The sequence below is a fragment of the Pyricularia pennisetigena genome, chromosome 5 (assembly GCF_004337985.1).
Source record: "Pyricularia pennisetigena strain Br36 chromosome 5, whole genome shotgun sequence".
Taxonomy (NCBI): Eukaryota; Fungi; Ascomycota; class Sordariomycetes; order Magnaporthales; family Pyriculariaceae; genus Pyricularia; species Pyricularia pennisetigena.
The window spans coordinates 3792186-3805660 of NC_043743.1; the positions used below are offsets into that span (position 1 = coordinate 3792186).

Genomic DNA, 13475 nt, shown 5'->3' on the forward strand with positions numbered 1-13475 from the left:
TGAGAGGCCATAGAGGTAGAGGGGAAACATGCCAAGCACGGGCGGTGCTCAGCCCCGTCCATCATCATCACCCTCTCTTTTTTTTTTTTTTTTTTTTTTTTTTTTTTTTTTTTTTTTTTTTTGCCTCTTTTCATTGCGACGCGCGTGGTCCCTCCAGACTGCCTTTTATTTCTCATTCGTCGCTAGTGTTTGTGCAACTGTTTAGCATGTTAGCTTCTTGAGTCAGTAACGTAATATGTATCGACCCTAATGGCCTAGTGATTCTTTTGACTTGTGTAGCTAGCGAATCGCGATGGACGTTGAAGCCGGTACACTATTATTTACTCTAGACGAGCAAGTGATTTGAACCCTTCCGCTTGAAGAAAGCAGTTGGTTAGTTACTAACATTGGGCACACTTCCAGCAGGTACATGCACTGACTGATACGAATGCATTGCACCTATGCCATAATACTGGCCAGCGCGTGCATACCTAATTTGATAATCTTGCGGCAACATCCTTCCCTGAGCCCTTTCTAGGTTACAGCCTTGCCGGCTTACTGTGCTGTTGGCCGTGATCTAATGAAATGCGAGCTGATCACAGACGGTACCGCCCCCTTTCCTTCGCTGGGTCTGGCCTCAGTGACAAAAAAAAAAAAAAGAGAAAAAGAAAAGAAAACATCCAATCGCCTATTGGAACCTTTCTTCGGGCCGTTGGCAGCTACACAAAAAAACTCAATGCAATTGACCGAAGGGACCAACATGATTGGCAAACTTCCCTAAAAACTGGCCATCCAAGACACACAAATGCGCGCATCACACACGTCGCTCCACAGCCCACTCAAGCAACTCGCCTGGCTTCGTCTCGTGTCAGGTCGTACTTTCGTATAATAATTCAGCATGTGTTCGTTTGTTCGCAGTGAGTAATTGCGCGTCAAATCTGAAGACGAGGTCAAAGCCCATCTACCAACCTTGGGCGCGTCATCCATGACCAATTGAGAAAACTCTATGCACGTAGTTTTAATGCCCTAAAGGGGAAAAATAAAAGATAAATAAATAAACAAACAGAAAAGGGACCCCTCGGTCCCATCTTGCTGCCGTTAGGCGAATGGTCTCCCGAGGCGGACTGGGATTCCGGAGTTACAAGCACAGGCACAAAGGGCAGTTTGTTCGATCTTGGCCCAACCGGAATTTTTCGTCTCCAACGGCTTGCCAAGCTAGGCCGTAGTCTCTAGTCAGCGACCCAGCTTACCAGCTGGATATCAACTCTAACCCTGCTGCCACGGGACCTTTCTGGGGCGAACTCGCTGCATAACCTTGCAGGCTAGCAGAGAGAAAGAGAGAAAACCCCCATCACGTAATGCGCAAAGGGAGGCAACCTCTATGTGGTCAGTGGGGTTCTTTTGAAGTGGAGGCTGCATGTCCAGGCAGGAGTCGCTCCCACAATGGGTAGAGACGACAAAACGCAGCCGAGAGAAACAAGCTTGGTACTAAATTTAGATATTCGATGCTGAACTAAGCTACCAGATAAGCAAGACGACTAGGCGTTTGTCACAAGAAAATCAGAGACAGATAAAAAAAAATCGGTCGAATGACATATCGCCACAGGAAATGGATCTACTCGTCTGGCGTTGAATCGTCCGAAAGTGATCGCGCTCTCCATTGGTCCCGATCTCGGCCCCAAAAGGTCGCCGGCCGCCGTTCATCGGAGGTCAAGCCGGATCTTGGCGGAATCAAAAGTAGTACTTTGTAGCAAGAATTTTTCTTTCTCCGCCCAACAGCCACATTACGCGTTCATCAAGCCCCAAGAATGAGCCTGTGTCAATCGAACTCGAAATCGAATAGTTGATTCGGTTTTCGTCAGTATATGGAGTACTATATGTGTGCCCACAATTGCCGCGTCAAGAGAGAGGCTTAGCATACTGGCTAACAGCGTGGTTGTCGATTTTCTCCTAAAAAGTCGTTAGTCGTGGGCAGTGGCATGACGTGGGGACCCTCTTAGGTGCAGTAGGTTTGATCCAGACGCGTGTAGACTTCCCCATAGTAAAGCTGCGAAGGATACGAGCTTGTTTTGGAAAGTATAACCGTATTTCAACGCAATTGTTATATCAGTCACCCGCAGATAATATACATATATTATGTCCTTAAGCCAGGTACCATACATCATGGCGACGAGAAAGATAGAGAGAAAGAGATGGCGTAGATTTTCCTTTGTTTTTTATTGATTCTCCCTTATTGCCTGACTAGACAAAAAAAGAAAAAAAGAAAAAAAGAAAAAAAGAAAAAAAACTGCGAGGCTTTGTCGTTTCTTGAAAATATGTCTAGAAACAGAGGCTGAGATTTCTTTTAACCTGACACAAGCAGAACTATTCTGAAATATTTCAAAGTGTTCATTCAATTAAAATATCTCAAAATTGCATGGACCGGATAGCGCAATCAGGAATGCACATGTTTTGTTGCGAGCACAAAGGCGATCCATTCAATCTTTGAGGACTGTCGAAACTGGCGACACAGCTAAATATTAGAAGTCAGTTACATTGCGCAGACGGCTCGCTCAGCTGATCCGTTTCTGGGTAAAGCTAGCTAGTTACACACTCAACAGAAATCATAGGGTCCGGTTTCAAGAGCGGCTTCATGTTTTATTGGGTCTTTGCACATTGAGCATGGTTCATTGCAAGTTGCAACTGAAACAGATATACACCTAGGTGAGAGGAGGGACGAGACAGGGTCAATGAACGACCTGACAAGGCGCAAGTACTTACAGTACTGTTGTACACCTTATAAAAGGCTGCAACTGTCATTATATGGATCATTCGGCCAGCTAGTGATAACGCTAACGCTCGTACGACTGTGAACTTGTAGAGGCGGTAAGGAGACGGTAATGTATGTAAGTTGAAAATCCTCTATGACCCTGAAAGCGGAGTCGGATGGCTTACCGTGCAGAAGCGGAGTGTGGGGTTTGGTAGGACACGTGCACACTGTAAGGTGCTTGAGTGACAGGGCCAAGAGCACAACAGTTTTCAGCATCCTTTTCGCTTTCTAGAACTCGTTGAAGAGTGGCTGTGACACGGCCGACCACTCGCAGCTTTTTTATTTTTATTTTTACTTTTATTTTCTTCTTTGTAGGAAATGAGGGCGCAGATCGAAAGCATGACCTTGTAGAAAATGCACATCTTGCGACGTTCAGGTCCTATCATGTTTACTTTGATGGTTTTTTTTTTTTTTGGTCGCGTGATATCAGCTTTTTTCCCTTTCCAATGCGGAAGGTGTTTAAATGCTACCGTCTCCGTAGCTTTCAGTCTTGACGCGCAATTTCGACGCCATTGCAGATTGGTAGATGCGAGACCACAGAGAAGAAAATAACACAGGGGTTCAGGTTGATTACTCCGTAACGTTTTGGGCCGACCCGTTCCGTGACAACGTTGAAGCCGTTGGATGAATCGGGTTGTCTAGTCTATGTAGGCCAATCTGATGCTCTCTTTAAGACGAAAATGTAGATGTACATGTACACAAATGCCGTATAGACTGCCGATTTAAGGGATACCCAAACCATCGATGCTAAATTATCGTCTTCTCCCCATTTCACCCAAACGCTATCCATATCGTGGAGCAGTTCGGACGGTCCCTTTTGGACCGAGCTCGGGGTCCGTGGTTGTGTACCTGACGTGGTTGGACAATGATAGTTACCCCAGTTCGATGCCTTCAACTTAGTTTTTTAAGACGTTGGTGCCCAAGGGACAGGCCTGGCGAGGACCTAATCGTGGCGGGTCTACTGTAAATGCATATCCGGTTGGGAAGAATTAGGGTCCGTCTTTTCATGTCATCTGGCCGCGATCCAATTTCTTCAAAGATGCCACGAGCAAGCATCTGCTTAGTCTGTTCATTTCCGTCGTTCACCTGATTTATTTTTACTTCTGCAGAGAGAGACCATCCAAGGTGGAACCAAGGTAACTTTTGAGCTTAAACCATTGTCAACCTTGGGGGTGTCGGGACGGAGCACTGGTGGGTTGGTTTCGGGTACAATGGGTGTCGGTGCTCGTTTTAGGTACAAGAAAGACACCAAAATCGCACAAAAGTCACCGTTTTGGCGGCTACAATTACTACACAGATAGACGGACTGGCGCCGACTCTCGGCATTTGCCAGTCAATGTTATCTCATCCGTCTCGTGTGCCCACCTGAGAGTTGTTCTCAATGCAAACAATACGCCTCGCCCGCGCATCTATTTATCCTGTCCTCATTACCTCTATCAATGGCCCAAACCGAGGCGCCGCTTTGTTGAATCGCCTGCCAGGGTGTCACCAGTATTGAGACAATTGAGACAAAGCGAGGAGCACAGCAGTAGATGGGGCTTTGTTCATTTTGTAATAGAGCCCAAGGGGAGGTTATGTGGACTTTGGGCATCCTTGGCACCAAGTCCCAAGACGTTTACCTCCCTATTTTGGGAGGGAAGGCCCCAGTAGTGTGTGGTCGCCAAGCGAGTACTAAGAAGCGCTGAAATCTCCTCCTGTCGTCAATCATCCATTCGAAACTCGACTCCAAGTTCTTTTTGAGCTCATCCCCGCACACACACACACACACACACACACACACACTGGGATTTTGTTCGATTTTCCCCCCTTGTTTCAACTCAGCAGGCAAACGGTAGCCGATTCGACCCGGCATTCAATTCAATCAAAAGGAACAAGATTCCGCCTAAACAACAAAGCAAACAACCAACAACTGACCATAGTGTAGCCTCGCAAAGCACCTGCCTCCGTATTTTCGAGTCAAGCGAGTTCTGGAGTTGGCCAATTTGGTAGGTCCGCGCCGTCGGGAGTAGTGATGGCACGATAGAGAAAGTCCCCGTCGCTATCCACTCCACATCTCGTTATTCCATTCGCCCTTTCTCCGCCCGGCGCCTTCTTAAAGCCGCGGCGGGGCGACTTGGACTGCACTGGAGCGCAAGCAAGCAGGACTTTTGGAAAACCGGTGGGCGAGGCTGACGTATCGTATCTAGTCCAAACTTGCTGCCAGATTCTCCAGCTCGTGAACTTATCTTTGCACCAACCAACTCCACTTTACCCAACGCAACGCAAACCAAGGCAAGACAAAGCGACCGAGGTTCGAGAGACAATTCATTACAGGAATACAACACAATCATTACCGGTCGACTCCCCTAGCCCCTCGGCAACGACTCGACCTAAGTCATCAATTCCACGAACGCTAGCTTCGAAAGGAGGGGGGGAAAGTCGCGACTCTGCAGCATCATTTCGAGAGCAAAAAAAAAAGTCCCAACCCAATCGCTGCCTGTGTACTGCAACAAACGCCATATCTGTGAGACGCAGCCGCAGCCGCCCTCTTGGCAAGCCTTGGGATTCTGCACATCGTATTCTACGTAGACGTTTCTCAGATATTATCTCTTTCTCCTTGATCCGAATAATCCTGCAGTGCCATCTGTCGGTCTCTGCCCGGTCCGCCATCCTATTTAAAACACGACAAACCCCCACAAAGCGAACTGAAAGCCCCCCGCGGCAATTCTTCAACCACGGACACCATACTGAATCGTCGTTTCACTCCGGTCGAACTGCTCTGCGCTCTCGACCACCTCTACCGACCTCCCTAGAACGTCCACGAGATCATCACGAACTGAACTATCGCTAGGACGCCCTTTATTTTCTGAGAGACGGGGCGCTGCAGCAGGCCACGTGGACCTATTACATTTACTCCCCCGCTTGGACAAGTTTGATTGAAACCTTTAAACGACCGGAACGTGCGCGATCCATATTGAGTCTTCAACTGTCGCTGAATTAACAAGGGCGCTGCATCCCGAACAATGGGAAACTCAAGCTCCAAGGAAGGAGGGGGTGGCTCATCGTCCAGGTTGGGCTCCGGCGCCGACAGGGGCTCGGACGGTCTGCAGTCTTATCCTTCATTCAGCCGATCCGACACTAAAGAATCTTCTCGATCCTTTCGTTCACTGCGGTCCAAGATTCCGGGATCCGGGCGGACCGATAGTCCTAGAAACTCAACCATCATCACCAACGGCGATTTTGGCGACAAGTCGGATGCCGCCTCTGTGAAGAGCGCACTGTCGCGACCAGGCCGTACCGACTCCAACCTATCGGCAACTTCTCCTACCGACACGATCCAATCGCCAATCGACGAGCCGCAACCGCCCCCTTCTCCGGTGCACGCGTCCCACAAGCAAGGTGCCAAACACGATGTGAGCGCCGCGCAAGCCTCTGGGGAGGTCGACCATGTATCAGATCAACCCCCTGGCCAAGGTGGCGTTCCCAACCCCACGGCCCAGAGCCAGACTCCCGGCCAATCCATTTTGGTCAAGCGCGAGGACGCAGTCAACCCCGTGAGGTCAGCGGGGACTCCTCGCGAGGACGGTGTTGCCATGAGTGAAATTAAGGATATAGATCTTGATGATTTCATCAAGCGGCTACTAGACGCGGCTTATGCCGGTAAGGTCACAAAGAGCGTCTGCCTTAAAAATGCCGAGATTTCGGCAATCTGCCATCGCGCGAGGGAGTGCTTCCTTTCGCAACCCGCGCTTCTGGAGCTGGACGCCCCCGTCAAGATTGTCGGCGACGTTCATGGCCAGTACACGGATCTGATCCGCATGTTTGAGATGTGCGGCTTCCCGCCAAACTCGAACTTTTTGTTTTTGGGCGACTACGTCGATCGAGGCAAGCAATCACTCGAGACCATCCTACTCCTCCTCTGCTACAAGCTTAAATACCCCGAGAACTTCTTCTTGCTGCGGGGAAACCACGAATGCGCTAATGTCACGCGCGTGTATGGCTTCTACGACGAATGCAAGCGCCGCTGTAACGTCAAGGTATGGAAGACTTTTATCGACACGTTCAACACGCTCCCTATTGCCGCAATTGTGGCCGGCAAGATCTTTTGTGTCCACGGCGGTTTGTCACCGGCTTTGGTGCACATGGACGACATCCGCAACATCGCCCGGCCTACCGATGTGCCCGATTACGGACTACTCAACGACTTACTGTGGTCCGATCCGGCAGACATGGAACAAGACTGGGAAGCGAACGAACGCGGCGTCAGCTACTGCTTTGGCAAAAAGGTTATCACTGAGTTCCTGGCTCAACACGACTTTGACCTCGTGTGTCGGGCGCACATGGTGGTGGAAGATGGATATGAGTTTTTCAATGATAGGGTTCTTGTGACGGTTTTCAGCGCCCCCAACGTGAGTTTCTTCCAAGTCCTTTCTACAGTCTCCCTGCCATGGACGACCTTGATGCTGACTATTTCTGGATTTTAGTACTGCGGTGAATTTGACAACTGGGGTGCCGTCATGTCAGTATCATCAGAGCTACTGTGCAGCTTCGAACTGCTCAAGCCGCTCGACTCCAACGCACTGAAGAGCCACATCAAGAAGGGAAGGAACAAGAGGCAGCACATGCTCAACAGTCCGGTAAGTGACCTCTTGGAAAACCTGTGGTTCCGTTGTGGGTAAGCAAAGTGACACTGGCTAACGTCCCTTGTCTACATTACAGCCTGCGAGCGTATACCCACAAAGCGTATAGCGACCATTTATGTTTGCAGGCGATGGATATACAAAGTACACGGGAGCATTTGGTGGAGATTGAAAGAAAACCGGCACGATCACTCCAGTCAGAAAAAGCCACTCGAAGCCGTCTCCACTAATGAGCCAGGCCAGTTTCCTCGAGAGGCACTATGGAGATCTTCCAACATGTGCCTTCTATACGCGACAAAGTCAGTATCGTAGAAGTACCGATCGCTCGGGGGGAACGTATAAAACAAGGCTACGACCAGGAACAGATATACACAAGATCGATTCGCGGGCTTGGAGTAAAGGTGGGCTGAAGAGACGGGATTTTATTTATTTGTTTTCCTACAACTCGACTGGGCAAGGATTGCTGGAAATTGGGGTTCACGGCAAGACACAAGCGACGAATGCTAGCCAGTATCGTGGGTACTCCCGGATGGTGCCATGTGTGCGAGCGTGCTGTTTGTATTATATTCTAAATGTACAAGGATGCTGCCGCCAGGCTATGTGAATCCTTTTTTTACAGTCAGTTGGTCAGAGTGTTCGGCGGGCGACCTAGGGCATATTGCTGTACCGTTGTCTCTTTTCTCGCCGGCTACGCCGTCTTCCGTCGTGTCTCTTGATCTGTTCCCTTTACCACTTCCAATGCCTTGTGATGTTGTCTTCTCTGTGTCGTGTTTGTGATTCTCTGTTGATGTATCTACTCCCTAGTCCTGACTTGACCATCTATCCAACCCCACTGCCTCGTCCTCCCTCTTTTCCCTGCATCTTCAAAATCCCTTGCTCAGCCTCATTCCCACGCTTGTCGCTTCTGCGTCCTGAACATCGTCCATGTACTGGCCCTCCTCAGCCTCTCCCTGCCCTCCTTTCTGCACCCCTCCCTGCCAATTTCGCCGCCGTGACGCAGCAACAGACGTCAGTCGGGGTATGGTAGGTAGTAGGTGTTTCACCCAGGTATCTGCGACAGCATGTAGCGCACAACAAACCAAAATGTTCCGGGGCATGGGCGCCATCCATGTATGGCAAAGGAAAAGGGGCACTTCGCCACGTGCCCGGTGGCTTTTTGAGGTCACCAACATGATACAATAATGGCTATCTGCTCAAAGAAATCATAACAAGAGACATTATGAAGACAACAAACCAAAAGAAGGCCATTTGCTTCAACTCTTGTCAAGATGGTATTATGGTAAGATGGAATAAGATCATCATATGTTCAAGGAAATTGCAGATGCAAATATGTATAGTTTAAAGCACTATTCTAGACTATTTAGCCGAAACAGCTGACAGCCTAAGCCAGAAACCTACCTTCACTCGAGCTTCATGTTCGCAGGACGACCAACTCCCATTCTTATAACAGGATTACCCTGCTTTCTGCGTACTCGTGACGATCACTGTAGTATAGAGGAAATCCCTCTGGCTCTTCAAGGTTTATCACCTCAATCTCGTCATTGTATACTTTGATGTAAATCGTATCCGAGGGCTCGTGGTGAGGATTGCAACCTGAATCGAGATAAAGAAACTCGGGCTTACCCAGAATAGTGACATAAGTCCCTGCGAAAGCTCCGTCAGTGTATCGCCGACTCAGAACCCATTTACCGTTCGATAATACGAAAGTGCCGTAATAGCAAATGAGGGGCCTGAGTTCGACCTGGCCGGCCTGAGCATTCCTGCTGGCCTGGACGGTTGGGGAAAAGGCCATGGTTGCAATAAGAACAGCAAATAGATTTTGGTTCTTGATAATCACTCTTTCTAGTTTGGGGGAGAAACTAACGTGAAAGGAAGTTTCCGGGACTAGATTATAGAAGAAGTGACAGCGTTGACTAAGTAAAAATTATATCTGAAATACAATGATGAGGCAGGCTGCCTTGACCAAAGTTTCTGCTGAGTGGATGAGGCTCTGATATAGTTTTGTGACATCGATTTAGTTCTCAATTTAATCTGGTAATCGGCTCCTCCCATTAATAGGCCACTAAACTAGGTAGTTACTAATATTGTGCCACCATGAATAGTAATTGCATTGATATAACTATTTTAGGTTTTGGGTTGCCCAAATAATGTCATTGCAAAGGAAATCGTAGAGGTGCCTATATTGCCTGACTTCTGACAATGCGAGGTCCATCCATTACACGATGAACAGAATATAAACAGGGGGCCCCTGGAGCCTGGTACTTGGTTTATGTTTTCTCCGCCGCAAAGTTATATAGCAATTCCGTACGGGCTGGCAACGGTCACTCAGTCATCGGCTTACCTTCATGATAGTAGACAATCCCATAACACAGCTGTCTGAGGTATCTACAATACCAACTTCCGTTATCTGGAGCTTCTGCAGCATACAATCTCTGGAAGTATACGGACCACTTATTTCCTAGTCCAGGAAGCTTGGATTGAAGGTACCATATTCTCCGCATAATGGGTTTCTAATATAGCTTAGTAGACAACAAGCAGTAATGAACACCATCCCACTTAACAGAGGCCACGCCATGTACTATTTACCCAAGGGTTGTATGAGAGACTTATGGTGTTGGAGAGGGGCTTGACTGCCAAGGAAGGAACAGTATAGGCGAGGCTGGAATCTCGAGCACAAGAAAACATTTACAGGTCCATGGCAAATCCCGATTTGTCGTAACGGGGTTGATCTTGAAAGAAGACTGACAAAAAAAGCCGAATTCAATGTACCAGTATTGGGTTGCCTCTCATGGCAAACCCCACCGAACCATGTGATTACAATAAAAACCAAAGCGCTTTCTGGATATAGTTTAGGGTTGCGTTTGGACTTTTTATGATGCAAAAAAAATCTAAAAAGATTTTGAGGTGCAAAAAGCCAAAAAAAGAATCTGACCACTGCAGGGATCGAACCTGCGACATCATGCGCTTCAACAGTGAAGACGAATTACTTCGTACTGTAAAGCATGCGGTATAACCACTAACCTAAGCGGCCGATGCTTATTACTGCTGTGTTGAAAACCTCGCTTACTCGGTGAAACTAAGAAGGAATGTGAAAGTGGACTCAGTTGCTTTCTTGCTGTGGAAATTTAGCGCTGCCCGTTCTCGCTACAGACCCAAGACCCACCCAGTGTGGATATTGAATGATATGTTTTTACCTTGTGTCTTGTCATATTGAAAACAAAGATATCTTCTATCCCATTTGATGGGCTTTCCCATGTGCTTGCTGTACGGAGCTGTAGATATTTATATAACGTGCCAATAATCAAGTATAGACGATATACAACGTGGGTGTACAGAAGAGTGTTCGACCCTTTTAATATTTTGCGGGGCCTTTCCAATTGAGTTTTGTGGTTGGCTCCCAGTCCCTGTGACGTCGGGCTCAAGACGCTAGCTCTGCAGCGTACAAAAAGTTAATAAACTCAAAGTAAATCCAGAGTCAAACAAACATGGAAGGCATAAGGGCTGCACAAACACTCCTGCGCCATAGCCATTTCAGGCTGGCCCAGGCGGCGGCGGCGGCGAGGTAAGTGCTCCTGCCTTCCTCATCTTCAATCAGAAAGCCGTCGCCCAGATCACTAACGAGCCTTGCCGTTTCTTAGACAAAGGTCGCCCGCCGCCTGCAAACCCTCGGCCGCTCGCGTGCGATTATTCACCCCGTCAGCGCTGCGGCCAGCCTCGCGATGGACGACTCCCGCCCCGAAGTGCACGCGGTGCTTCTCCAGCAGTGCGGCGCTCCTCGCCAAGGGTAAGAATGCCAGGGGCTCGAAAAAGAATGCGCAAGAAACCCCGGCGTCCAGGAAACAAGGCGACGACGACGAGGCCGGCGCGCAGAGCCGTCGCAGCAAGCCGGAGGCCCCCGCGGAAGACCCGTTTATCCTCGACGAGACGGAAGAGGCGTACGCTCGCGTGGCTGCGCGGGGCGAGGACAAGCTCAAGGCGGTCCGGCTGGGCTCGCGCTTCACGCCCGAGGTGCTGGGCAAGGTGCCGGTGACGCTGTCGAAAAAGGCCGGGGGCAAGACGGTGCTGCTCGAGGAGACGGCGCTGGTGGACGTGCGGCAGGGCCGCGTGGTGCAACTGACGCTGTTCGAGGCCGAGAACCGCAAGGCGGTCATCAGCGCCATCCAGGCCAGCGACCAGTTCAACCAGCAGCCGCAGCAGGACCCGGAAGACCCGACCATCTTGACCCTCAAGGTCGAGCCCGAGAAGCTCGAGGACCAGCTGCGCAACGCAAAGGATATTGCCCACGCTTGGAGGGAGGGCCTGCGCAAGGTGACGACCGCACGGCAGAAGAAGCACTCGCAGTGGAAGGATGCCAAGATAATAACCAGGGACGACAAGACCAAGCTGGACAAGGTGGTGCAAAAGATGCAGGATACGTGCATGAAGGCAGTCGACGCAGCTGAGGAAAAGGCAGTCCAGGCCCTGAAAAAGGCTAGGTCCAATACGCTAGACTTTTGAGCTTCTGTGCGATTGTAAAAAAAAAAAAAAAAAAAAAAAAAAAAAGTGTACGATATACGGAAGAAAAAGGTTTACGCTAATAATGGTCCTTGACGGGCAGTGGTCAATTATAGACGGAAAACATGTGTAATTGTTACAAATACAGCTTCTCTATGACATTGTATACATTTTAAAATCTCTAGCAAAATTGCAGAGCCTTTTGGGTTTTGTCAAGGTCCATGAACCTTTCCTCATACTTTAAGCTTTTGGCTGCTTGCCGGGCGCAGGTCTTGGGGCTCCAGGCAGTAAAGAAGCCACCTTGTCGGCAAATCTCTGAGCATCTGAGGCTTTGTATGTAGAGTTCTGCCTGTGAAACATGGCCAGCGTTGGCATAACCTGCGTCATGTCGGCAAACTTGGGGCCCTCATACTCGCCCCTGACGACAGCGCTCATAATTGCCTCCTTGGTCTCCTCCCCGGGTCCCCGGATGGATCTGAGGTGTGTTTCTTGAATGAGGTAGTCGCGCTCCTTGGGGTCCGAGAAGAAAATAGGCTTCTCGGAGTGGTAACGATGCTCAGTGTCGCGCGGATGGTTGGGGCCGCTCTCCGTGTTGAATGCTTGACCACCCCCCAACACTCGCATGGCTCGTATGGCGCCTTCCACCATGCCAGCCGAGCCGGTTGATGTTGGCACAGCTGGACGCCAACCTTTCAAGGACTCGACGCTGGTCGAAGGCGTGTAGATTCCGGCAGTACCTGCGTTCAGCCTGTCATATCTGGCATCCAGCTTCTTGCATATCTCGGCTTCTTCCGGTGTGAGCTTAGCCTTTTCCTTGTTTTCGCCACCGCGACTGCCGCCCTGACCACGACCACGAGCTCCACGAGCTCCACGACCGCCACGACCGCCACGAACTCCACCCGATATAACGATCCGATCCATTGGGCTGCCCAGAGCAGCACCGCCTCCCCTGCCACCGCGACTGGTCGACGGGGACGTCACTCCAGTTCCAGGAAACCGCCCGCCTGGCGGAACAGGCAAACGTCCCTCTCCCAGACGAACAAAGCCGCCGCGGCCACGACCTCTACCCAAGAAACTCGGGGCTTTGACAACATGCACGGGCTTGGGGCCTCCTGACCCTGCCAGGCCTGCATTGGGGCGGGGGATGGTGCGGACGTTGGCGATCGTCTCGCTCGTCTTGAAGGCGCTGAAGGAAGGCTTGGACGGCGCAGCCGAGTCGGACCCGTTGGCGCTCGAGGGTCCGGCGAGGTCACCGAGGGAGTCTGCAGCAGCTCTGGAGCGGTTCCGCGGGTCGCTAGGTTTGTCTCCGCCCTGCTCGTCCGAGGACCATCGGTTCGGGGTCGTCGAGAAGGCACGGCTCGTGGGAATGACGCCTGGCCATGCTATTGATGTGGATGTAGATGCGGCCCGGGCTGGGAGGCCATGCGTGCCCCGCACGACAGAGCAAACCGCCCTGGAGTGCATTGTTTGTGTGAGAAAAGAGCGCCCGAGGTCGAGAGGGGTGATTGGCGTGTCCTGACGGGACTGTGAGTTTTTAGTTATGGCAGATGGATGAAGTAGCTAGAGTATGGTAT

At 50.2% G+C, this 13475-nt stretch overlaps 5 protein-coding genes across 5 annotated transcripts; 2 read left to right on the forward strand and 3 right to left on the reverse strand.

The window, feature by feature from the left end:
- Positions 1–2755: 2755 nt before the first annotated feature.
- Positions 2756–3004, reverse strand: PpBr36_08998 (uncharacterized protein; the record flags this gene model as incomplete). Its single annotated transcript, XM_029896122.1, has 2 exons — positions 2756–2825; positions 2910–3004. 2 exons carry the CDS (start codon positions 3002–3004, stop codon positions 2756–2758), a joined length of 165 nt encoding a protein of 54 aa, XP_029746718.1.
- A 2786-nt stretch (positions 3005–5790) lies between these two features.
- Positions 5791–7516, forward strand: PpBr36_08999 (uncharacterized protein; the record flags this gene model as incomplete). The annotated part of the gene is made up of 3 exons (XM_029896123.1): positions 5791–7176; positions 7252–7404; positions 7487–7516. The coding sequence occupies 3 exons, from the start codon at positions 5791–5793 to the stop codon at positions 7514–7516; spliced, it is 1569 nt and encodes a 522-aa protein (XP_029746719.1).
- A 1332-nt stretch (positions 7517–8848) lies between these two features.
- On the reverse strand, positions 8849–9199 carry PpBr36_09000 (uncharacterized protein; the record flags this gene model as incomplete). Its single annotated transcript, XM_029896124.1, has 1 exon — positions 8849–9199. One exon carries the CDS (start codon positions 9197–9199, stop codon positions 8849–8851), a length of 351 nt encoding a protein of 116 aa, XP_029747141.1.
- Positions 9200–10892: 1693 nt separating this feature from the next.
- PpBr36_09001 (uncharacterized protein) lies at positions 10893–11904 on the forward strand (the record flags this gene model as incomplete). The annotated part of the gene is made up of 2 exons (XM_029896125.1): positions 10893–10969; positions 11046–11904. 2 exons carry the CDS (start codon positions 10893–10895, stop codon positions 11902–11904), a joined length of 936 nt encoding a protein of 311 aa, XP_029747140.1.
- A 237-nt stretch (positions 11905–12141) lies between these two features.
- On the reverse strand, positions 12142–13365 carry PpBr36_09002 (uncharacterized protein; the record flags this gene model as incomplete). The annotated part of the gene is made up of 1 exon (XM_029896126.1): positions 12142–13365. One exon carries the CDS (start codon positions 13363–13365, stop codon positions 12142–12144), a length of 1224 nt encoding a protein of 407 aa, XP_029747521.1.
- Between the last annotated feature and the right edge of the window lie 110 nt (positions 13366–13475).